This window comes from Triturus cristatus, chromosome 9, assembly GCF_964204655.1.
Source record: "Triturus cristatus chromosome 9, aTriCri1.1, whole genome shotgun sequence".
Lineage (NCBI taxonomy): Eukaryota > Metazoa > Chordata > Amphibia > Caudata > Salamandridae > Triturus > Triturus cristatus.
Window position 1 is genome coordinate 343,943,555 of NC_140592.1, and position 27,331 is coordinate 343,970,885.

A 27,331-nucleotide genomic window follows, 5' to 3' on the forward strand; every position below is an offset into this window, starting at 1 on the left:
AAATCTATAAAAAGTGATGTGCATGATCAGCCTTCTGTAAAAACGACGGGTGCTCAAGATCTTTAATGAAGTACTTGACCCGTATGTGTAGGGAGATCTTTACCTGTATATAATGAGACGTCATGGGCAAGGTTTTAAGTCCGATGTTAGTGCTCTTCCTAAGTGGCCTGCACTGAAATAATGGGGAAAAAGTGAAAGACTGTTGTGCATTGGCAGAGCTGAGTTGTGGTATACCACTAGTAGATAGTGGGCTTATGGCAAGTCAGAATAGTGGTGCAATGTCCACACTATATATGAAGAGTTTGTATTGCAATCATTTGTAGGGTCAGGATTGAGATTCATTTACAACACATTTTGTAGATTATTTTTCTACACTATTGATGATAGATTTGCTGTTTAGAACTTAAATACTGTCAAAGCTGTGTGTGGAACCTTTTTATTGAAGTAAAAAGAATTGCTGAGTGTTTGTATTGAGATGCATTACCAGAGCTACCCATGTGGTTTCAGTACTGAAATTATGTGGAGTGCCACACTTTAGGATTGAAGTGCTTTCATACTGCTCTTTTAGAGCCAAAATTGTGTTGTAGAAAAGGGGTTGGGTTTAGGTGAAGTAGCTGCTCTCCAGGTTTGTTTTCTAGTACTGGAATGGGTTGCAGTTCCACAGGCTAGGCTTGAAGAATAATAGTGAGTCGGAGGCTAGAAGTGGGATATGTAGGCCACAGGTCTGTGATCTCATTCTATTTCCCTTCCTCTAATTTTCTTCCTCTTTCTTTCCTTCTTCCATCTCTTTCCCCTTGCTGATGTATCTTATCTATTAAGCAATACAAATTCACACATGACTTTGCTGAGATATATGTAAACGCTTCATCTGTCACAAGATTCCTGGGATTTATGTGTAGTATTTGATGAATTTATAATATCTGCTGTTTGTTATGACATCATTTTAAACATTTTTATATGATAACTTTGATATCTTTTTATCCCAGTCCAGTCGCTCGTCACGTAATCCTTTTAATTCCTTCTTATTATATATTTGATTCTGTATTGTATGTCTTGCTACTGTCTTACAAATGTATTTCTTCTTTTAACTAAAGAATAAAGATATTTGAACAAAAAAATAATTGGTTAAGGAAACTGTTTTTTGTAAGTCATGTACAAACTTTAGAAGGATTCAGGTTCCTCCTCTCACCATTATTTCCTATGAGTAAATAATCACAGGTTCCAAAGTATAATGCAGTACTAGACGTTATTGTGTATCTTAAGAATATAATTTCTTTTTACAGTTGCATACCACATTAGGGGGTGCTCCAACTGATAAACGTGAAGTGTGATGACTGAGTGTATGTGAGTTGTGAGCAAAAAAAAGAAAGGTAAACCAAGCCACTCAGAAAAGGATAACGGGCAATTGGCTGCTGAGTGACTGATACGAGTTAATGGATGATTATACAGTTCATTAGTAATGAGCTCAAGACAACAACCAGGTAAATAGCTCCCCAGTGTGTATGGTTGAAATAATCACTTATCTATTCAAATGCGCAATCAATCATCTAGAGGTCGAAACTTCAACAGATAAGAGCTTTTGAACTGCCTTTATGGGGATCTGTACTCCTCTTTCCTAAGTAATTAACAATGGGATTGGATGCGCATAGACTTTTCTAAAGTTTGCACACCACAGACTCTAATTAGTCTGTGAGAACCTTTGTTTCCTCAACTGATTGTTATGTCAGGTTCTGTGGAATGCAGGGTTGTTCCATAATCTTTAACGGAAGCTTAGAGCTAGGCTTCAATGGCAGATCATTGCTTGCGCTTGTGCGCTAGAGTATCCGGTGATGATGCTGATGGACAACGGTGTCCATTCAAAGAGGCCTATGCTTCCATTATCTGAGCTACCAGTTTCAAGATGTTGACATACTTTTGTAGTCCTTTGTCTGCTCACTGAAGAGCTTTCACCCGTAGCAGTAGAATTGTTTTTTGCTTAATGTATCCTGTGACTGAGGCCCTTCACCCTTCTTACCTTTACTCTACAGGGCTGGACGGCAGCACCTCTGCTTCAGAAAGGGAAAGATTGATCAACCTCTTTAATGACCCCAACAACACGCAGGCCTGGCTCTTCCTACTTTCCACCCGGTGAGTGTCGATGCTTTCAAGGTTTTAAAAAAAATCTTTTTATTGATTTTTAGTTTGCACAAAAACAAAGTATACCGTGATTTCACATATAGTAATTGTCATGTCGTTAAAGTAGCCGATTATTATTAACAGCAGGGTGTTTCTATTGCCATCGAAGTGACGGGACCAGTGGCCAAGTCACTCCCTTACTTTTTTCCGTTCCTGTCCCAAGGTGTCAGGTCTCGGAGCTTCCACATGTTTAATCACTTCTATGCAAGTAATTCAAGACGTTTTATCACATAGCTTTGTACAGGTTTGTCTCATCCTATCCAAATGTTGGCAGGTGTGGATCACGCCTTAAGACCAGCATCCCAACTGTGAGCAAATTTGAAAACTATCAAGTGTTGAAGCCTGAAACTCGCACATATCAATGGAAAGTACTCCTCATTGTAGAATGTTCCCTTGTGTAATGTACTTTTGCTTTCGTAGTCATGTGTTACAGTATTAGGACTTGGGCCCTGATTACAAGTTGCACAGAATAGTGTAAGGTATTTACCACACCCACTAAATACCAGGTCCCTGAAATGAGGTATTTGCCAAGTGCTTAAAATACCTTGTATTCTGAGTTTTCGACTTGGATATGAGGAATAACATGCAGAATCTGTATTTAAAGGCCAGGACTCTGCATGTTTCAACATTTTTTCCAGGTCCTTTCCACTGATAAATGTCAGCAAGATTGACCTGATGAAAAATGTAACTGGAAATTGCCAAGGTGTGATCATTATCACACAACTCAGGAATCCAATCTTTTTGTAAACATCTGTTTGCACAGGGATTGGGATATAGCCCTTGACTTGTGATCAAAATCACAGCAGCAGATCTGTTAATGATGCACATTTGATTTTCTTCAGTTGTGTCAGATGGAGTTTATAGCAGAGAAGATTTCACCAACTCTTAGAGCCACCCACCTATCATTTATTGTGGAGGTTGTCACAAATGAAGTACATGTACTTGGTGCAAAGAAAGAAATGGCAACTGCAAAGTGACCTGTCTGTCTCTGCCTTGGACCCACGTTTCCCATGCTTCCAGTGAAGAGAACATGAAGCTAAATATTGAGGCTTTACTGCACGCCCCTAAGCATCTCCGCAAAGGCCCAATGCAGAACCTGTGGCAACTTCTTGTTGGCCCAGTTATGACCAGGAAAAAGGAGTTGGTCAGAACTCTACTGCTGTACCCACAAATAAATCAATATGATCTTGCTCTCCGCACCAAAGTTGCCATCCATGCACGGAACCAGTCGTACAGAACCAAAAACTGATCACCTTGCAAGAGCAGGACTCCAACTTCAACTACATAAACTCATTAACCCATCCTCCCACACTCTCATGCTCATAAGTGCCTGCAAGCAGATTTGATGTTTGTTACTGCTCTCATCATGGATAGAGACATGACAGTCTCCCTTCTTTGATGACCTATTCCTAAATGACTTCAAAATCCAGTAAATTCACCAACAAAAGCTTGATGGTCTCGTGTGGCAAAGTAAAAGCATCAGCTGATAGAGACATTAGTCGTAGAGGGTGGCAAGTGACTTTGTAGCGACATTGTCCAGCGGATGTGATGTCCATGAAGTTCATATAAGGCTGCCCAGGACCTCAGTTTCTTCATTTCTGCGCTTCCAACAAGGATCTGGAGAGGAGCTCGCTCCTCATGACGTTTTTTGGCCTATCTCGACATTTTTTTGTCAATGAAAAAGTGAGCCTTTTTCTAATGTCTTCGGTGGGTCCTGTGGACCGCAGATGGCCTCAGAACCTCATACTCTGTGCGTGTGGTGCCTCGGTGAGCACCGTGATTCTGAAGAGTGCCACTCCTGTCTTAAACTTCAGCCGAAGGTGTTGAGGGAGTGCCGCATTAAACTCTTTGCAGCGTGGTTGTCGAAGACTTTGTGTCTGTCGCGTTCTCGCTCCAGAGAACGTTCAAGTTCCCTCTCCAGGAGCCCTTCCTATGGGCGTCTTTCGACCTCAAACTTGTCGTCCAAAGGTAAGTTGAGATGCATGTGGTCACAGTCACTGCATTCCTCGACTTCACCGTGTACACTCTGCGTTTTTGACTACCATCCCAGCCTCCGGTTGCGGAGTCGAGACAAGAGTCTACCCCACGCCTCCCTGTCTTTCCTGGAGCTGGAGCGGCTTTAGACCAGATGCAGGAATATTATTCCTCTCTTCGTGCCATCGTTGGGTCCCCACCTCCCTCGGATGTGCTTTTCGGCCCCAAGGAGGTCAGAGGAGCCTTTACTGAAACCACGCCTGTGGGATCGCCCCTGGCTTTAGTGAGGCCCGCTTGATCCGCTGTCAGCTCCATATCAGCTCGGGTGCAGAGCCTCTCGGGGTTCCCACCTGCAATGCCAGTACTCGATCAGCGTCTCAAATGACTCCATCGGTGGCGCAGACTGAAGCTCTGTAATCACTCCTCTCTGATGCTGAAGCGTCATCACACCGACGCCGGTGGTACAGTTCACCTCCAAGATCTTTCCTCTTCCTACTGAGGAACCTCATAATGTTTTTCCTCCTGGAGCACCGGGTTGAGAAGAAGAGCTGGGGGTTATCCACCCTATATCTGACACTACCTAACCTCCTTTGGATCCCTGGGGATCGATCAGTGAGCACACGCGTTTGCCGCCCTGTGCTCGCAAACGCCGCAAGACTTCCGATCCTAACCCCGGGGAAAAGTCTGGATTGTCAGGGATCAGCAAGGGGAACGTCATTAGATTGAATTTAAGTTGAATTTAAGGGCTGTCACATCCTAAACGTTCATGCTTGTGGCTGACACCAGAGAGAAGTAAAGCCCCCAGGCCCTATGTTTACGGGGCAGCCAGATCCCTCTCCATATATTGGCTCCAGAAATTGTCTGGTCCATAAAGGACTAGCGCTTCTCTGAGAGCAAACGGTTCCATTCCACGTCATAACGTAACTGTGCGGCCTGAAAGTATCGCGGAATCGGAGTGAATGCTAGGCCACCCTCTGAAAGGGCCGGGTAAGTTTCTTGTTGGCAGAGACACAGCTTCTTGCCATTCCAGATGTCTTTTTGATGGCGAGTTGTAGGTTACAGAGGATCGCTGGAGATGGAATTAGCGGTAAAGTTTGGAATATAAAAAGGATGTGTGGGAGTATTGTCTTTTTAACCGCCACAGTTCGTCCGAACCATGACATTCACCTAGAAAGAGTCTTGTTTTTCTGAGCAAGCGAGGAGCTGTAATTGGCTGATAGTGTTTTCGCTGGTGTGATGCCTAGATATGGTATAGTCTCCTCCGCCCACTCGAAGGGAAACTGTGCTTGCAATGTAGCTATCATGCCCTGAGCAACCGAAAGGTTCAAGATCTGAGATTTTTGTAGGTTGTTCCTTGAACCCTGAGAATTCCCTAAACGCTCTAATTTCTTCCACCATAGATGGAAGCGAGGTTGAAGGGTCTGTTAAAGACAAGATGATCTAATCTGTATGGAGACTAATCTTGTGTGTCAGCCCCTAGACGGATCCTGGAGATTTGGGGGTTGTCCCCGACTCTCTGCGCCATGGGCTCCATGTATAGCACAAATAGGAGCGGTGAGAGGGGACATCCCTGGCAGGTTTCTTGTGCAATTGAGACCATTGAGGAGGAAATCCAGTTTACCCCCAACTGAAGCCCTGGGAGCCCAATATATGCAGCGTATCCAGGCTATAAATCTATTCCCAAACCAGCGGAGAGTGTCCAGTAGATAAGCCAGAAAATGCGATCAAACGCCTTTTCTGCGTCGATGGAGAGGAGGATAGCCTCCTTCCGGGTTTGTTGGATAAGGTCAGTGAGATGATTGAGGTGTTTCGTATTGTCCTCTCACTGTGGCGCCGGGATAAAGCCCGCTTGATGGGGATGAGTTTGGCATCAGTATTAAACAGAGAGATGGGTCTGTAGTCCCGGCAGTCCTTGAGATCCTTCTGTGGCTTGAGAATCACAGAAATGGAGGCCTCCATCAGAGAATAAGAGAGCTGGACTCCAGGAAGGAGTTAAACAGCTGAGTCAGTAGGGGGGCTAATTCTAAACAGAAGGTTTTTTAGAATAGGGGGGGGGGGGGGAAAATCCATCAGGACCTGGTGCTTTAGAGGGTTTGAGGCGAGCAATAGCCGTGACCACCTCTTCATTTGTATGTTTTGATAGCTGGGACGCGAGGTCCGGTGTGAGGGCTGTCAAAGATATCTCTAACAAATAGGTCTCAGCATTGCCAGTTGGGGCATCTAGGCCGGCATATAGAACACAATAGAAATCCTTAAAAGCCTCCACTGTCTCTGAATCTGTGTAAACTTCTATCCCACTGCGAGTGCGAATAGAGCCTATGGACCCGGCCATAGTCTTTCCACATAGTTTGTGTTCCAGCATTCAGCCACATCTATCCCCGCTTCGGTAGAATTTGTGCTAGAGTCTTAATAGGGCGTATCCACCCGATCCAAGTCCAGCGTCTAAGTACAAACCATTGTTTCTCAAGTTCCCTCCAGACCCTTGGGGCCCCTGTGCGCATGTCGATCGTCTCTAGTTCGGAGACCACTTGCTCAAGTGTCTTCTTTTCTCCTGGTGGAGCCAATTTTCAGCCAACGCAGTAGCAAACAGCTCACCTCTAAGTAAGAGTTTAAGTACCTCCCACTCAAAGGAGAGGTGAGTCTCCTTGCTGTCATTGTGTCTGAGGTAATCTCCTACAGCCATGCGAATTGCCGCGACTGTGTGGATTGAAGCCTAGCGTCTCGCTGACGCCATCTCGAAGACCGAGGTTGCGCAATGTTCATCCGTATTGTTAATGCGATCGGGGCATGATCACACAAATATCGGGTTCTATGCTTGCCTCTCTGACAGAGGCTGTAAGGGCAGGGGATGTGAGAAAGTGATCAATTTCAGTGTATGACTTGTGAGCCGCTTAGTAAAATGTATAGTCTCTTGTAGTAGGGTGGAGGTGCTGCCAGATGTTGCAATGCGCGCCGTCAGCAAGTCATTTAAGGCCGGCAGATGTAAAGGCCCCTGTTGGGAGGATCGTTGGTTAGAGCGATCCATGTCAGGGTCCATGACTAGATTGAGGTCCCCTCCTATCAGAATGGCTGAGTCAGGGGAAGTGAGGATTGTTGCCAGGGCATTATTGATGAAGGGTTGTTGCCCATCATTTGGTGCATATATGTTGGCCAAAGTGAGAGTGAGAGTGCCCCATTGCAGTCTGATCGCCTGTACTCTCCCTTTGATATCCATGAACATGGAGATAAGCTTGCCATGGAACTTTTGGGCAAGAAGAATAGCTTCTCCATTTTTCTTTGCCGGGCCAGAGGACCAGTATTGTGGGGGAATCCAGCTCAAGCACATGCAGGGAGTATCTTTGGCTAGTCAGTGCGTCTCTTGCAATAAACCGGACTGCTCTAGGAGAGACGGGGCCCAATATATGTTGAGAGAGAGCTGTAACATAATTTTGGAGATTCGTCCCTTCCACCTGCGCCGGCACTCCCTGTATGCAAATATTATTCCTGCTGGATCGCTTTTCCAAATCTTCATTATGTGACTGTAGGTCTAGGTGCTGTTCAAGACGCGAGACCTCTTGCTGGAGCCATTCCATCTCTTCTCCTCTGGTCGTTTCTCGGTCCTCTATTGCGGCCACCCTGTCTCCTACCTTTTCCAGGTCGCGGCGGACCATGGGTAGGTCTGCTGCCAGTTCTGCCTTCATGCACTGGAGGTCACCTCTGAGCAATGTGAAAAGGGATTTCAGAAAAGATTTCGTAATGGGTCCATCTCCGTCCCCTGTGTCTGCCTTGGGCTCTCCTTCCGCTCCTGATTGCTTCTCATCTGTTACCGCTGCCCCCTGCTTCCCAAACATGTCCTTGAGGGTGCGGTCTTTTTTTGCTCGGTTCATCACCATAGCTCAGGTCCGCCGGTGCGCACCGTCAGGGGGATCTGGGAGAATGACAGGCACAGGGGCAGTGAGAAGTGGTGAGTTATCATGCGTCGCCGTTCATAGGGGAGTCTAGGTGCACTCTCAGTAAAGCTCTATGTCCTTATCTTTCTAGGTCTAGATGCGTGGTCTCCAGGCAGCACTGCCGGGGAGCCTACCGGCCACAAAACCCCGGGAAGACAACCTCTGGCCCAACACTTCGGCGGAGGGCATCAGGCAGCAGCCGCTGCAGCAGGCCATGTGGGGCTCTTATGTATGGGATCAAGTGAGATAGTGCAAATCTTTGAGGTCTCTGGAAGGGTCACCAGGGGGAGGTAGGTGCGGGAGACACTGCCCTTTCCCACCTTTCAATTCTTTGTAGTGGATTTGCTGCAGTATTTTTTGGGGGGGGGGGGGGGGGCGTGGTTGTGCATCCCAGTCAGACGTTCATCTGGTGAGGTAGACTGCCTCCTTCCCTGCTTCACTCAGGCCTGTTCAATGGTGGCCTCTTGCGGCCCTGCAGTGCAGCTCTGGGACCAGCCCAGGCGCAGGCCCACCCCACCAGTCTCCCAGGCAGATCCAAAAAAGGGCCGGGCACCAGTAGCCACTGGGATCATCGGCTCTTCCGTGGGGCCTTCCAAGTGGTCGTCACCGATGCTTAGGAGAGGGGGCGTGCTGGGCTATCTCTGGTCTCACATTCCAACCCGCTCCAACTGCCGAGGGCCTCTCCCGAAACGGGGTGACGGTCGCCCGCCTCGATACCTCTAGGGGCTCTGAACTGTGCCCCTGCTGTTCCTGGTAAGTCACTGAGGGGGATACAGGGATGGGGGGGGGGGGGCGGGGGGGTTAGAACCCGGCCACTCCTCACCTCGGAGCCCGCTCTGTGATCAGAGTGGGCCATTTGGGTCTTTGGCCCCAGACACGGCCTCCGAGTCAGAGGACCCTCCAACTAGCCTAAGTCCGCCTCCAGGACCCCGTCAAGCACCGCCCTTCGTCAGGGTGGGAGCGGTTCAGGCTCCAGCAGGGCACCGCTCTGTCCCTCGCCACGCTTCCCCAAGACCGGCTGGCCCGACTCCTATCGCCGTATCCCTTGTGATTAGTCGCCGTGTAGGCCGATAGGCCCATAGCGCAGAGCTCCAAACGCCGGCGCTGGCCGCCGCGGTGCACAGCCAGGGCTCAGCCAAAGGATAACTTCCTCGTTCTCTCTGAGCCACAGTAGAATTGTCTGGATGGGGGCGGTCGGGCTAAAAACACGGTTCTACGGTGGCGGTAACATGGAGAGACCAGGAGGTCTCAGCCATCCTTCATCCTGGACACGCCCCTGTTCTCTTTTAAAGGGATTGGCTTTCTATTCTTTGCAGTGCTAATGACTAATAATGAAGATTTCCCCCAGGCTCCCAGAAGAAAAAGCAAAGGTAATTGCCCTTAGTTCTAACATCCTTCCTCACCATGAAAAAGAACTGGCTCAGCTGCCACCTACAGGGAATGTTGGGATACTGTGCCTAAAGAAGCACCACAGTTTACTCGCCCTTCCAGGCATAAGCCTATTAAATTATGTTATCCGTGTTTTTTCAGGTCACTAGTTTTCATTTCTTGTGACTTTCTTTCGATTTTAAAGACAGTTGATTTTTAAAGTAAAAAAATACCTGGAAATTTGCTAGTACAGCACGTTCGGCTTTTCTAAAGCATCTCTTTTGTTTACAAAAATAAAATAAATTGCCTTTACAAAATAAAAGGATACGAGTGTTTTTTCCCATATGCCTTTTTTTAAATGGGCAGCCCGGGGGGACAATCTAGTGCTTATGTCTATAGTAAAGATTCCCCGGAAGGAGAACTAGGGTTAAATGCACTTATTCCTCTATCATAAATGCATCTCCCTTATGCCACTACATTGATCTTGAGACTTCTCTTTAACACTCCTAGCAACACCCTAGCCTTTATCCCAACATTATTTTGTCAACATCGTCAAATTCTCCAAAGCAGCTTCACATCATTGTTGTATACTCCATTGCTCAAATCCCTTTCACCAGCTGCTAACACTTCTGACTTGATCATCAACATCACCTCCCTCTGCACACATCATGTAGGAGAGTAGGATCTGCACTTATGTTGCCCCCACTTTTTTTTCTCATGTATACACTGGTTTCTGGCTATAGTCTGGCTGGGTCCCTGCTAATCAGGGCCCCAGTCTCTCTGTTCTCTCTAAACGTCTTGGTGTGCATATTAGATGCACCAGTGATTGGATACTGTGGTACCTTATGAGCCCCTAGTATATGGTACCTTAGGTACCTAGGGCATTGGTACTTCACAGGCCTACCAGGGGTTGCAGCATGTATTATGCCATCTCTGGGAAGTATTCTCAATCTGACACCACAGGCCTGCTACTGTAGCCTGTGTGCGGTAGTGTTAGCACTCCTCACTGAGATATAGGTTCCTATATCTCATCATACACACACATATAAACCTATCAGCCACCCCTATGGCAGGCCCTATCAATCCTGAGGGCAGGGTGCTTGGTTTACAATGTGAGGGGGTGCCTGTGCCTGAGCAGGGCCCCTCTGCAGCTACCAGAGTCTATTCTCTATGGCTGTTTGTGGATGCGGTTAAACCATATACTGTTGAGTGCATTAAACTGCTAACTTTGGAATGACTGCATCAAAACATGTCGTGTTTGGTGTCAAACAACTTGGAATCATACCCCCACATCAGTCCATGATGAGGGAGCATGATCCCACCCTTCTAGAGGGGACAACATGTAAAACGATAGAAATCCTATAGAGCCCTGGCATCACAAAATGGATGCCACCAGCACAGACACTGGGCTGCCCTCCTGCTGCTGACTGAAACTCGCAGTGGAGGAGGCCCAACAAAAGGCATCCTGTCACAGGGAGGTGTCACCACCTTCCAGACAGGATAGAGTGTATTGGAGCTGGGTGGGTGCACTCTTAGAGTGCTTTGAAGTCCTGCACTGGGGGAGCAGCAGGCTCCTCTGTGCATATGCCAGCTCAAACCGGTTCAGGGGCTACCTGTCCCTGCTCTGGTGCGAAACTGGACAAAGGGAAGTGGGTGTAACAACCCCCTCCCCTGACCCTCCTAGAGGAGTGGTCCTAGAGCTAGTCCCACCCCTATCTTCACTATAAGATAGCAAGCATTGCCCTTACAAATCAGATAACCCTGGACGACGCTCTACATAGAAGAATCCTGGCCCTTCGACGTTCCACTACCTTTGGAAGACAGAAGAATCTCCCTTGGAGTCAAGGAGTGACTCCCCTGCTTGGCAGGCACCAAAACCCTTAAACAACGGTTGCAAACTTTCCCGCTCCCGCCGGAGTCCGAAGTCCCTGCGACCCCGGAAGCAGATTTCCTGACCTCTCAACGGCCATTTTGAGTCCCCAGCGAAGTTGTGGCGTCTGGACCCCACGAGTGACGAGGAACAGCAATACCCGGGCACCGTGCACTATTGTAGAGTGCAAACCCTAAACAACGTTCTACGAACTTGTGCATTGGACCATTTGTGCCCCAAGCCCCCAGCAGGTCTTGCACCAAAAATCAGCGGCCTACCCCGTCCCGAGTGACCGTGGGCTCCTGTGAAGCATTTCCTGTGGCGGCGTCTTCGCGATCACTTGCCCGTTGGCTAGTGGGTCCCCCGAAGACTTTCTCAACGACTCAAAGGGCTCTCCTGGTTGCTCCGGGCCTGCCCTCACTTACCCTCGCTGGGTGAGTCCATCAGACCTTGCTGGTCTGCACCATCGACTTTCTTCAGTCTACACAAGGCTTGTTGGATCCAATCCGGTTGCCGACACCGCCATCATCTGCAGACGTCGTGGGACACTCCAAATCCAGCTGCTGGTCATCGTCGATCTCTCCTGGACCTCGTGAGCGAAGAGTCAAAACACCATCGACGACCTGAATCGACGCGACATCTGTGGTCATCCATCTTGCTGGCCACCGGTCACTGGCAAGTGACTTTGAACACTGTCCCCTCAATTTTCAGGTCTCATCCATCTTGAATCCACCGTCGGATTCCACCGGACACTTCTTCAGACGACGCAAGCAGCAAGTCTTCTTTGGTCTCCATAGAAAACCACGACGCAGCCCGACACCAAAAGATACCTATGCACCCGGCTTCCCTGGGTGAGGTAACTCGTGCACTCCGGTGCCCAAGTGTGTGTTGGCTCTCGAAATACTTACCTTGTAAGTGGCTTGCTTGTAGTCTTCCTAGAAGTACCCTAGAACTGTAAAAATCTAACCGCGACTTGCACCATTATAACCAATAGGAAACCCGCGGCTGTGTTCACACACTGCACGCGTCTCCCGTGGGCCTGTTACTTACCTGCTAACACTGCAGTAGTGAAGCCCCAGCGATTCCCCAGGCCCTAGGCCTTGTTATTTTGCAAGTCGACATCCTTATACCACTTTCTTAGTATATGGTCTGGTATGCCCCTAGGGGTCCAGCCATATTTGTGCTTAATTTATTGTGAAACGTTGACATATTGAATGTGTACCTGGTTCTAATCTCATAAAGAGATTAGTAGAGTGTGTCTAGTAATAAATACATATATATTTGATATATATACCTGTGTGGTGTCCTTTCATTTGGTAATTCAGGAGATTATAAGGTAAAACACGCTGCTTTACATTCCTCTGAGACTTAGCCTGAAGGCTGCTCTCCACAGCTACCACTAGGATAGCTTTCTTTAAAAGGTTATCTACCATAAGAGTCGAATTGGACTGGTGCAAGGTGGCCACTATAACTAGTGATCAGCATAAGCCAGGCCAACTTCTCACACATCAGCATCTTCCCAACTCCCCTCAAAAACGAATAAACTTTTCCTCTACTGAAAGTAATCTCATTTATAAGTCAACTACAAAAAACTCAGCAATAGCTTTCCCTTTCTCACCAAGTTGATGGAAAGAACAATGTTGCTTCCAACTAATGAGCACATCAACCACTACAAACTGCTTCACTCATACCAATCACGGGTCTCTCTGATGCAGCACCAAACCACCACATTCCAGGTTGTTGTTTATACCCTGAAGTTAATTGACAGAGATGATCCTCACCCTCCTGGTTCTCCTTCATATGTCAATAGCTTTTGACCCAGTTCATCATCAGACTGTACTCAAAACCCTTTCTACCCGTTTTTCATAACACAAACTGTGCTGAGATCCTTGTCTTCCTCCCTGTCACTCAGATGAAAGCTTGTCCAGATAGACTTTCTCCAAAATGATCAACACTAGCACTCCCTGCCAGATAAGGAGTCCCTCAAGCTTAATTCCCTGCTCGAGAAGTTTTCACTCATTAGGTGGGGTCTCTAAGAAACTTGCCAGTCGCCAGGCAATAACTGTTTATTGATACGCTAATGTTACTCAGTTGTGTCGTCAGCATTTGACATGCACTACCCAAGACTCTTTGCTGCAGGGATTCTGCAGATACACAGAACTATGCGCAGGTAAATGTGATCTCTGTGTATAGGGGTTAAGCCTTCCAATCACCTTAGTGCCCATGAACCAAGGACCGACTAGCTATAGTGTCTCACTCGCTCTCCTACACACTCCTGAAGACAAATAATTAGACACCCCAGAACACTACACTCCCGGATCTCTCCGGAATAGCGGTAACAAGACACACCTTTTTGCTCACACCCTCGTACCTGTCCACAATAAGAACTTACTGAAACACGAAGATAGTTTAAAATGTTTATTTCAACTATTGTGCTCTAAAACGCAGAATTCGAGCCACAACCAGCAGCAAAATGCATAAAATCAAAGAGCATTGACTATTCTCCCTGGAAAGCTCCCTTTCCAAATGTGTGTTACCTAAATATGCATCCCCATAATATCAAAGCACGAGTCTCCAGCACCAGCTTTGTTAGCATATTTTGTCTAGGTGCTAAGACTGACCAGAACAGATTAACAAGGGCCATTGTGTATCGAGCTTGCTCACAGTGTTCAGACTAAACTCCAGGCTTAAGCAGAGAACGTACGAAGCAGACGGTTCTCATGTGAAAGGCATAAACAGAGTCTTGCAAAATAAAGCCGGTTTATGAGGGAACATGCAGGTACCAAGCGGGTGCCTGGCGACGTCGGCCTTGTGCCATTCTTGCCACCACCCCCCTCCCGAGACCCATGTTTTGAAGATTTTTCACACTTAACGTGCAATCTGGTTTCTCTGAACCAGAGCAACCATCCACCTTACTTCGATTGCACTTTTTTGACACCTTTTTCACTTTCAAGTCCTCCGGTCAAGGTGGGCCTTAGCACGCCCATACCGCCGAGGTATAGCTTTTTGGTCCTGATGAATACTCGGTAAATTACACCACCAGGGCATAAACATGTTGACCCCATTCCATGGGAAATAGCTGAACAATTTATTCAGCTCCTTTTTGCCACACCCTGTTTTAGTGTGTCTGATTGGCCATTTAATATATTTTCTTTGGACACAATCTAGACATTTTTAAACACTTTATTACACCTTCACTTGTCACCACAAAATCCAGCTCTGCAGTAATTCTGGCGTCGCAGCACACCGGGGAGGCACTTGGCCCTTCCCGGTGGGGCCTGATGATGAAGCATGTCACCAACTAGGTTGGTGAGTGAGGGCTTTCTTAGAGAATCTAGAAAGATTCTTCATGCTCGCTCGTCTTGATAGAAGGAACACTCTTTTGTTGTTTATACTACTATGGTTGGGGGACCAAGAGTGTTTCTTTATACTATCCCTCACTCTCTTGATACCAGGTAACGTGTGCAAAAGCAGCTTCATGGCTGCTGGGCTCATGCCAACTTAGCGATGTCAACAATGTCCCTATCTGCCATGTGACACCCTCCCCTTGGCCAGATCGTAGCAAAATAGACAAAACAGAGTCCAAAAGCAAGCAGAGTAAAAACAAAAAAAAAAACATTTGGTAAAAGAGCCAAATTCAAAAAATGCTAACATTTCAAGTTTAAAATATTATCAAGGCGAGTCCGTAAAATTCATCAGATTACGTGAACCGAGGAATGCAATTTGTTCCAAAAGGTTATCCCTGTCATTCATAACAAAGAGGGAAGCCATCCAGTTGAGCAGATCGAATGAACATACGTGTTCCTCATACTCAGAGGCTTCCAGGAGCATAACCAGCCAACTTGCGTGATATTCGATGAAAATGTTGCAAGAGGCGCTGTGCTGCTGCACAGGTCTTCCAGTCCGCCAACACTCCAAGTGCAGCCGCACACATCAAACCGCCGTCCCCAGAACAGGCCTGGTCATGTGCCAATAATGGACCCATTAATAGATCATAATCCGGGTCAGTGCCGGATTAATCGGAGAGGCATAAATCCAATGCCCAATAGAAAGGGCACCGTCGGCAATAGAACACAGGTTGTACGCAAGTGATGTTGGCGACGCAAAAAGTACGTCCGTAACTCACTTCAAGCGTCGCCAATGGCAAACATCCAAACAGTTGTTGCATTCGGTCACGGTACAGTTGCAACTGGCCAGGTCTGTGCAGTACCATAAGATGGGCAGCCATTGCGTAACAGGAGCAGAAGTACCAGCACACCACACACCAGTAAGAGGATCAATGGATACCCTCCGAATGCGCTTAAAAAAATAGTATGAATAAATGCTGATATTACTCCAAAAATCGTCTGAAAAGAGGACACAAGGCCAGAGCCCACAACTTTAAAAAAATGAGCAAGGCCATCAGTATCGGACACATTGAATATTTAGTGTATTAATTCCCCAAAATGGAGTGGGAGATTGGTGTTTAGCAGTGAGTGTATCTCGCTTACTATTCTCGCCACCTGCAATTCGAAGGTCTCTCGCGCTGATGTGAGAGCCACTTCTTGTTGAAACAATAGCACTTTGAGTCTGCTTAGTTTATTGAAATCTGTTTTCTAAGTAGGAATGGAAGGTCAAAGCGTACTATCTACAATCCCATGCAAGGGTGGAAAAAGGACATTGCTGCAACAAGTAACCCGTTGCAAAACCGTAACTATATACAGGATACCGGCCCGTAAGCCACAACAGTCGTGGTTATTCAAAAGAAGATAACTGCCATTAGAAAGCAACGCGAGCGTGCAAATAATAGCTGGGACTGGCGTTCATTTAAAAAAAACACACCAGATTGGGCGCTGATACGTTACGGTTGCCGTGCAACTTAACTTGTTTTAAACAAGGGAATGTCCCACTGTGGAATTACAATCCTCCCTATGCTGACATCTGTATGTGAATGGTAAAGACCATAATTCTTGAATAAAAGCACTGCCCAGGGGTTCAAAGCGGCCAACCGGGAAGTGTTTCATGCAAGAAGTGAACTGAAATAGTGAGAAGGGTAGGGAAATAATACCATGTATTAACCACACAGCTGAATCAGTCTCTGCTACAGAAAACAATTGTTCTAATTGTTCAATATGTAACAGCGTGTAAGTACCATCTTTCATGGACATAAATCTCTGTTCATCAGTTAAATTAAACAGCAAAAACAGCGCAGACGCATTCAAATAATCCCACAGAACTTTTCCCATTTTGAGCGTTTTGTATCGTCCATGCAAATTGCATTACAGATCGCAATTGATTTTGCTGCTCCTGATGCAACACAGAAACATAATTTTGTACAATATTAATAACAGATGATGCAATATTATACAAGGTGTAAATACCGGAGTATAATGTATTGATGCTGTTATCTACAACAGCAAGGACTTTTTCCAAATTAGCTTGGTCAATTTGGCGCAGATGTACCGTAGATTCCATCTGCGATAATTTCCATAATTCATTATATACCTCATAAATAAATCGATATGATCGAGGTGATTTAGGACCTAAAATAAATCCGCCAAATTAATGTCGCTTGACCAAAGTGGCAAGTGTTGTTTAACTGACGCTAGTGTGGAATGACCCAACCACTGCTGACACAGCTTCCCCACCGAGTACGTGGCTACAGAATGAGAATGCGGAAAACGTGGATCAGGTCTACTTTGGGTGAAACTTGTGGTGGTATTAAGAAAACGTAGCTGACATGCATTGAAACTTGTGGGTCATAACAACCATTCCAAAGGGTAGACACCAGAAACATTTATGCAACCATTTCTGAACAGGGCAAGCAGTACATCAATAGTATGATTTGTGTGTTTACGCCATGTATCGTACTCAGCCAATGAAGGAATGGAAGGAGCATTCAAATGTTTGTCCGTAGTCAACCCAAAACAAGTAGTCTGCTGCACTGTGTCATTTAAAAACAAAATTTGAGTGGGAATTAGACATGCATGAGGCAGAGCTTCAGTACCTTGGACCTACCAAATCTTTAGAGCCCCAAATGGATTTCAAATCAATGGTATCTTTCAATTGTTCATAACCATGTAGGGCTAAATCAGTCCTAAAGGAATTAGAGTAAATCAATTTTGTGTGAGTCAACATGAATTTAGATTGAGATGGCAATTTTAACTTGTAGAAATAGGACGCTGGATTGGACGCATTAAAATCTGGAAAGTATGTGAACTTACTTTGGAAAGTGTTAGAACTCCCCAGTAAAGGAGTCGGACAATGTTCCCACTGGGTATAATTAAAAATGTATGCAAGAAATGATGGCCATAATGTTGGTAAAAGAAGAAAATCTGCATAATTGGCCGAATTTAAATACAAATCTTCAGCATCAAAAGCAGCATAATATTTTAAATCCAAAATTAAGAATAAACTGCCTGAACATCCCAGTTGTCTGAATGTATGTCCTGTGTTACCACATCTCCTCGGAAACCCGGAACACGTATGGAAAGTTCAGGACCTCCATCGGACCATGGATATCGAATGCAACTTTATCCCAAACTATGCCATCAGCAACAGGGTAGGCCGAAATGTTCACGAGGGCTTGATCACGTTTCATGATATGGGACGATAAGAGGGGAGCCAGAACACCATGCACCAACTTTACTGCAGAGCGTTCAAGCAAATATGGACCATTGATCAGCAAGAACAAGACTGTCACAAACCCAATCCACATGAAAAGGAAGATAAGTGTGAGCACTATCCAGATGTATGTCCAGGGAGGGACTAGGTAAGTCTTTTTAAAACAGGTGATAAAAAGACTGGGACGCGTCGGTCGAGCAGTCACAGTTGAGGACGAAGATGATGAATTGTATGAGAAACTTGTACAATCCATGTAATAACCGCTAGCTCCCAAGCGCAACATTGGGAGCTGTGAAGCATCAGATAGTGGATGGACAGTACTGTCAGGAACGTCAACGAAGACCTCAAAAGGTAGAAAATCATACTCAACATCTGCATTTGAGGAAGATGAAGTGACAACCGGAAAGAAGTCAATAGAAGTTTCCATCTCCCCCTCCACAACACAGGTATTAGTGGAAGAAGCTGGAGCCATCAGATTCAGCGAAATAGCTCAGCTTGGAATACTGGGAGTCACACTATTCAGTATCGGCCATATGGTGTAGCTTGACATAGTCAATTGAAATAAATCTGTTTTCCTTGTTGTAGGAAAGTGGGTTTCTGTTGCAGTAACCACTCCCCTCACACTTTTTGCCAGACTACTGATGCACTTTGACTTGATGTGCCCTGGGTCCCTGCCAATCAGGTTCCCAGGGCCTGTGTTCTTTCCCCAAAACTAACCCAGTTGGCATCTCTAGCCACAGCTCAGCCCCTGGTAAATGGTACCACAGGTACCCAGGGCACTGTGACCAGGGAAGACCTCTACGAGCTGCAGCACTTATTGTGGCACCCTTAGAGGCCCGGTACCTTTATATATATATATATATATATATATATATATATATACACACACACACACACACACACACACACACACACACACACACACACACACACACACACACACACACACACACACACACACACACACACACACACACACACACACACACACACACACACACACACACACACACACACACACACACACACACAGACACAGACACAGACACAGACACAGACACAGACACAGACACAGACACAGACACAGACACACACAGACACACACAGAGACACACACACACCCCCCCCCCCCCCCCCCCCCTTGCAGGATGCATGTTTTGGTGCAGAACAAAGTGAAGAGTCGACATGGCACACATCCCTGTTTGCCATGCCTATAACCCACTGTCCTGGCATAGATCAGTTACCCCTCTAGCAGGGTGTCCTACACCAGTGGTGAGGGTACAGGTGCATGAGCCCTGTACCCCTACAGTGTCTAAGTCCATTCTTAGAGGGTGTAAGTGCAGTGCTGACATTAGGAGTATATGGTGCTGGGAGCTTCTCATTATGAACTCCACAGCACCATAATGGCTACACTGAAAACTGAGAAGTTTGGTATCAAACTTCTCAGAACATTAAACCCACACTGATGCCAGTGAGGGATTTAATGAAAAATGCACAGAGAGGGCATCTTGGAGATGCCCCCCTGAAAAACGACCAGCCTCTGGTGGGTTCCATGACTGCTACACACCTGCCTGCCACCACAAGACATATTTCTGGACCCCTAGGGTGGGAGCCTTCGCTCCCTTAGCCCAGAAACAAAGTCTTTCCTGGGCGGAGGTGTTCACACCTCCCCCAGGCCAGGAAGAGCCATCTGTGGCAGGGAAGCTTCAAAGGCCTGTCAGCCTTTGTAATGCAACCCCCAGCCTCTCCTGCTATCAGGAGAAGGCCCCCTTCCTGTCTCCCCTCCTTTTCGGCGGGAAGACAGGCAGGAAAAATTTGCCAGCCCAGAAGGTGAGCCCACCTCTGCCAACCCCATCCCTCAGGTGGGGAATGTGAGGTGAAGCCCACTCTTCAGTGCCCACCATCTTGCAGATGGCAGGCACTCCCCAATCAGGATTAGGGATTGTGCACACTGCCCCACGTGGGGTGAGCACACCAAGGGTGTAGTCTCCCTAAGGTCAGTAGCCCATTGGCTACTGACCTCGGGACCCCTAAAACGCCTCCTAAATACAGTATTTAGGGGGCAGCCCTGAATCGGGAACTCAGATTCCCCCAACCGAAGAAGAAAAAGGACAAAAGAAGACGCCCAGCAGAGGAGACTGTAGATAACTGACTTGGCCCCAGCCCTACTGGCCCGTCTGCAGTATCCAGAGATCCTATGCCAAAAACCGTCTTGTACTGCAGCCAACGACCTCCAGAACCCCTGGGAGGACTGACTGCCCTCAACAAAGACCGGATCTCCTGTGAACAGTAGCTCTGTTCAGAAGAAACACCAAAGAAAGACTACAAGCCTGCTGTGGAAAAAGAAACCTGACGCCTGGAACACCACTGCACCAGTCTGCTACGGTCCGAGTTTGAGTGGCCCACCGCTCCGAGCGAGGTCCCCCAACGTCCAAGTCCACCATGGGTTGACGCCTCCAAGACTCCCCGACGTCACCTGCAGCCTCTGCACGGAGAACTCCCCCCCCCCCCCCCCAACTGCGAGTGGCCTGGTAAGGTGAAATCTGATCTCAAAAGACAACCCTGCATCCAGCCGGTCTGCACCCTGGAGAAAAGAACCGGAGGTGCATCTATGTACCCGAGCCCTCCAACTTACCAAAACAGGGCACCCGACGCCAAAACAACAGGGCACCGACGCCAAAACAGCCGTCTTTGCGCCTCTGTGGGTGCACTTTGTGTGGCTAATATTGGGCCTCAGCACTCTGCAGCCCTACTGCCGCTGAGGGTGTAGCTAGAGTGCGTCCTTGACCCTGGGGGACCCCTGAGTCTACCTCCAGAACCTCAACTTCCAGTAACAAATACTTACTATAAACAGATAACCATATTTTTCTCCATAGGATAACATTGGCTGTTTTTCTTGGAAAAGTTTCTAAGTGTGGAGTTTGAAAACCTAAAGAAATTCTTTAAAATTGTACTATTAAACAAAAACGATTTCACTTACCTGTTTACAGGAAATGTCTGAGTAGTATCCAGGTATACCACTCTGAGTAAGAAAAGTAATCTAAAAAGTAACTTACCTGGTATTTTACTGAAAAGCCCATTCAAGTCTATGTACTGTATTTACAAAGTATTGCATTTCTCTGCAACCATACTGTAAGTCAAAACAAAGTGCATATACAATTACAATTCAAACTGTTTACAAACTGCATTACTACTGTAAAGTATTTATTGCTTACCTGTGCCAGGCTTGCTTGGTTCTAGAAAACAAAATAACTAAAAGAATATTTTTTAGACAAAAACAATTGGTCTGAAGTTCAGTCTTTGAGTGAGTGAATTCATTTGCTGACTGAGTGAGTACAACAAATGCTGAACACTGTCCTCTGATACTGCCTTACTGCTCGACCACACTACCACAAATCGAGAGGGAGGTGCTATATAACTTTACCTCTGCCTACCTTTGGGGTTCCACTGGACTCTGTGCACACTATACCTCACTTTGGTATAGTATATACAGACCCAGCTTCCTACACTTGTGATAAGGCAAAGGAGGCAAAATCACTATACGGGTACCCTTCAATCCAAGGACCAGGACAGGTGCACGATAAGAGTGACCAAATTCTTTTTTGTTCTCCAACTTCTCTCGTACCAGATCATCAACTTTAGGAAGCCAGCCAGCAACAGGAATCTGCATCGCCGCTTTGGTGGACGAGGGTGAATGATCTTTAGCAAGTGTGTCATGGGTGTTTTGTAGTTCCTGCAACATAGTAGAATGGTTATACACGTCTAGACCATCAAGGTTTGGCACAAACATTTTGATGCTAAAGAGCAATTCGTATGGGGTCTGCCCATCCAGATTATTTAGTGCACTTTGAACCCCATACAAATGAGTCAGACAACCCCTGCCAGTACCCAAGACTCTAGCTGTCCAAGATTGCTTTGTCATGGTTCATTCACTCAACTATACAATTTCCATCAGGCCTGTATGGAGACGAAAACTTCACCAGCACCCCCAGAGACCTCATTGCGTCCTTGTACGCCTCTGAGAAAAACGCTGGGCCTTGGTCAGAATGGTAGGTGCCACAGGCAAAAGTCCCGACAAAGACTCACAAATCTCTAATGACATTTAGAGCGTCAGCACTGCATTGTGGCCAAACCCAAAGGAATCTAGTGCACTAATCGACTGCAACCAAAATATGTTTATATGTAGTATCGGAAGTCAAAGGACCGCAGTGATCAAGATAAATACAATGAAACGGTTGATTAAAAATGTATAGCTTTGTATGTGGTGGACGTGCAACCGTAGATGGTTGAATCTGTTGACAAATGTCACATGACAGTACATAATTACGCATTTGTTTGTATAAACCACGCCACCAATAACGTTGCTGCAAAATAAAAACTGTTGCAGAAACTCTGGCATGTGCAGAAGCCATGCCTCCATGTGCGGCTATGATCAGAGGAAGTCTGCTGTCCTTGTTGGGAATCAGTCGATCCCCAACGGATGGTATCTTAGCAAAAGGGACTTGCTCAGGTGATAAATGATCAGAATACTTCGAAGGGAATCTTTGTGGGAATGCTGTCCCACCCTTAGTAGCAGCTATCGTCGCAAGAATATAATTATCAATCTTAGTCATGGAGCTAGTAACTGCTGCTACTGAACAAGTGGCTACTGCAGATTTGGCTGCCTCATCAGCCATAGAATTACCAATAGCATGTGCTGCCATACACTGATGGCCAAGCGTATGAACCACCTGTATGAGCGACAAACGTTCTTTAAGTTCCACCACTCTGACCCAAAGCATTTTATGCTTTATTGCGCTACCTTTAGAGTCTCGATAATCATTTTGAGACCAAAATAACAAATTGTCATTGAAAACCTGCACACAGTATTAGGAATCGCACACAACAAGAGTGTTCACATCGGGATCCGCGACTTCTAGAGCCAAAATCAAAGCCCCCAGCTCCGCCAATTGAGCTGTACAGACTCCAAGTGCCTGCGTATGGACTATAGAAGACTTAATTTCACTATCGACTATTGAGCCAGCTATATCCGCACAAGCATCTGAATAAGAATGCGTTGACCCGTGGGCTGATTGAGCCGATCCGTCGGTATAGATGATACATTCGGACTGATCCAAAAGAAGCAATGACAATGGATGAGGATGAACATGTTCATATTGTAAAAACTCGTGCGTCTGCAGCGAGGGATCAAAAATAAACCTCAGCTGATGTCAAAGAACATCCAACGGGAGCAAAGCTCTAGAATTCGGTAGACTCGCACTAGTCACTGCTTCTAAAGTAGGGGCAGGAGAAACCATAAGAATGCGTTTCCCCTGCGCTAGAGAGCGTTTCTTCAGAATCGCAATCTGGACCACAGTCAACATTTTCTCAACTGTTGAAAAAAACGCATTTTCGCCGATGTGTACAAATGCGGTTTCTAAGCTATTGGCACTGTCACTTTCATTAAATGTCAAATATGTGAAGCCTACAGCCCCTGGCACAATTCGTATGACCAAGTTAATAGAATTATCAGGTGTTAATAAAAAGTTGGTCGCAAGCAGATCTGACTGCAAAGACTGAATAGAATAGAAATACGCTAAATTCGATTTTTGATACAATAAAATCATAAAAGCACAGTAAAATAGTAAGGACTACACACATTTTGCTCCATGAATATAACATTGCTCTAAAAATGGACTTTACATTGTATTCCTGAATCTAATCACAGTTCTTAAAAAGGCAGAAATGGCCATAATAATTTGTTCATTTTCTAGGAGTTGTAGCCTTAGGAAGGCTGTTGTACACTCTCTTAGGCCCCATCTTCTTAAAATTGAAATAAAAAACGTTTTCCTCGGTAAAACATAATATTTACAAAACAATGTACAATGCATAGTTGATTGTACGAGAATGCATCAGGGTCCATGTCATGTAACAGAGACCCAACACGTGCAGCAAAAGCCCCGGGACTGTTCTTATAGCCCATAGGCAAACGCGTAAAGCGTTTCTGATTGCTGACCTCAGCAAATGTGGTCAAGCCACGGCTACCAGAAGCCAAATTGTGACTGTAAAAACCATTGAAACCATCCAGTGTTGTTTTGTATTTCTTACGCACTATATTATTAACTAAGACAGAGCTGTGTGTGTTTTGTACTGCAAATGTAAAAACATGACTGTTTAAATGTCTGTAATCCAAAACTATACGATATGAACCATCCGGTTTAGATATCGGGGAAAAAGAGGATTATTCATGGATGAAATACAGGGTTCAATGAACCCCTGATATTCCATTTGGGTCAAAATTTCACTTATGGAAGCCATTGCTTCACACCTGATCGGATATTGGCATAGACCGTAAAGGTATTTCATGTGCCGGCGAATCATTATCCCAGCCTACCTGATTACGATACACAGCCGTCGCGAACGGCAATGCCCATTCCACTGCGTATGCAAGTTTACTCTCTTCAGGGACTTAACGGGAAAAACTCGGGAGTATCACGTCTTCACCACGGGAAGAAGACCATACGAATGGAGGAGGCCAATCGGTCTCCGCCAGCAAAATGTCACAAGAGGAGGTAAGGTTGTCTCAGACTCCCTTAATGGTACGTTTAATATCACCCTCAATTTGGAGGTCTATCTCATAAAGCCTATCAGGGGGTGCAACTCGTGTGTCTGCTGTTTCCACTGTAATGAAAGTATTAGTTGCTCTCACCTCCAGACTAGGATGGAGTGCCTCCCGCACTATGGTAACTTCCGCTGCACTGTCGAGGAGTGTCGCCGCCCATCTCCAATCGAGAAGCATGGTTCTCAACGTCTGTGGCATACTTCGCTGTTAAAGCTGCAACCTTCTTTTTCTGAAACGGGGCTCGAAAAGGAGTTAGTCCCTCCAGTTTGGCTTTAAGATCAAACTGGCCTTGCGGATCATGTCTCTGCTGAGTGGTCTCGCCTTGTCTGCGATCCTGGCGCTCGCCACCACCCAACTGTGAATTCGATGAGTCCTGTAAAGAACAAGGAGAATGCGGATCAGGAACTTGAAACCTCTCCGGTGTCTTAATTTTAGAGCGGTCACGCAAATCATATCTACGTTCAGAAGCTTCAGGTGTCTGTGAACCAATACGTGACACTTACTTATGCTGTTGCTGCCGCTGATTTCTATTCCACGTCTTTAGGAAAGACAGGACGGCCTTCCTTTTCCGGTTGGGTCTTTTGTTACGTTTGTGTGAAAGGCTTAATACCCAGAATATTGCCCCCTAAGGACTTGTATACTTTAGCAATAATCTTCAGCAATTCACGTGGCTTAACTACATCCGCTACCGCCGCTAGGCGCTGACTCACCTGTAAGCTAACTGCTTCCCCCTTTACATTAACAAGGATCATATTGGAAACAATAGGGAACACCTCTACCAATCTCATCCCCAACTCCAGGGCAGCCTAAGCCCCGTGTTTGTCTTGAACCCTTTTAAGTACGGACAGAAGAACGGTCGTGAAGGGGGTGCCAAAGCACAGTGAATACACTGCCGCAAACACTTTCCCCAGGTGGTGCAATCGGCTAGATTAGGAATAAGTCCTTTAGGTAAACTCATGGTAAGGATCCTGTGTTTCTCCACAGGCGTAGTATGTGAAAAGACAGCTTCAAATTTTTCTGCAAGCCTGTAAGGGAAGTCATCCCTGTTCGGGGACGTCTACCCATCACTGAATTAATCATGATGGGACAAATAACCAGACCATGTCCTGGTGGGTGTGCAGCAGCTCCAGGCGGAGCCACCTGAATATTGCATGACATAAACTGTATTACAGCTCTATGTATATGTATCAAAGAGATATGCAATTGTCTCAGATCTACGATAGAACATGTAGGTAAATTGGATGTGGTGTAAACCCAGCCAAAACTGGCCACGTAGCCCCATTGACAATAAGGGGCCGAAACGGACCACAGAAACAGGGTGAGGTAGTGTGCCAATAAACCATATGTTGGGCTGCCAAGCCGTCAACGGAACTTCAAGTATGCAATATGGGCGATATTCCTGCGGAACCGTGGATGCAGTATATTCGTGAAACAAATTGCCATTCCCACCCACTGCCGGAAAGGTAACCCAAGAATGGAAAACCTCGTTATGCTGCATCCACTTCTACAACAAGCATTTGCAATGCAATAGGTCTCGCATTATTGAAGTTTGAGCTATTGGCATTACTAAATAATGCAACACCAATAGCTCAAACTTTAATGTTATGTTAATTTACTCTTAGTATAGCGCATACACACAGACAGGTCTCTTAGCTCTTTGGAAGAGAGAGAAACATGAACAGAGAGGCAGACCAGATATTTAGATGGTAGAGGGCCTCGGGACTACATCGAACGCTTCTATGAAAAGAAGGGTTTTTAGTTTTTTTCGGAAGGTAAGAGTCTGGGTTCTTTACGAAGGTTTATAGGCAACTGATTCCAGAGAAGGGTCGAAAAAGCTCTCCCCCCTTTGGCTGTGGTGTTAAAGCGTGGGCAGGTCAGCCGACTTGCTTTTGCTGAGCGCAGCACGTGCCCTGGCACGTATTTGAGAAGGCGTTCTTTTATGTACCATGGGGCATGTCCATAAAGAGCTTTGTGAGTAATACACAACCCCTTAAACTTCGCTCTCTGCTTAATGGGCAGCCAATGCAATTCTTTCAGCAGGGGAGAGGCATGCGTTCTTCTAGGCAGTCTAAGAATGAGCCTAGCTGAATCATTCAATACTATCTGCAGTTTATTAGTAATTTTCTGGGGAAGCCCCACGTAAAGCACATTACCATAATCAAGTCTTGAGACAATGGTAGCTGCCACTATCGCTTTCATAGTTGAGATCGAAAGTAGAGGGACCAGTTTTCTCGGCTGTCTCAAAAGCCCTATACAAGTCCCCACCACTGAGTTGACTTGATTAGTCATTAAAAGCTCCGAGTCGATCTTCATACCCAGACTTTTCACCACCGGTGCTGGTATGGGGGTGGCTCCTAGCTCCTGGGGCCAGAACTGATCGCTCCAGAGTTATTTTTGGTGGAGATAGCAAGGACTTCCGTCTTATCTGGATTGATTTTTAAAGAGTTTGCTGTCATCCAGTTGACTGTGAATCTGAGTATGCTCCAAGCTGACTGTTGGGTGTGGGCTGAATTGTCGATCCTTAGGATGAGTTGAGTATCATCTGCATAGTTGTAGACCCGGCAGTCCATTTTTGCTAGTATGGTCACCAGAGGCTGTAGGTATATATTAAAGAGAAGGGGAGATAGTGCGGAGCCTTGAGGGACCCCGCATAGAATGTTACCCTTTTCCGATACCTGATCCGCTAATTGGATCCTCTGAGTTCTTCCATAAAGGAAGGATTCTAACCATTTATGGACCTGCCCTTGAATGTCCAAGTCCGCTAGCCAGGTAAGTAGTTTTTGGTGACAGACCGTGTCAAACGCCGCTGAC

The 27,331-nt window shown here is 46.2% G+C and overlaps 1 protein-coding gene across 2 annotated transcripts in view; it reads left to right on the forward strand.

Annotated features, from left to right (window-relative positions):
• RAD54L2 (RAD54 like 2) overlaps nucleotides 1–27,331 on the forward strand; it is a 682,650-nt gene that overhangs the window by 486,846 nt on the left and 168,473 nt on the right. For both annotated transcript variants that reach the window (XM_085625105.1, XM_085625106.1), the window contains exon 15: nucleotides 2,028–2,127. In XM_085625105.1, the coding sequence (XP_085481231.1) occupies nucleotides 2,028–2,127 (100 nt within the window). The remainder of the gene's footprint in view (nucleotides 1–2,027; nucleotides 2,128–27,331) is intronic.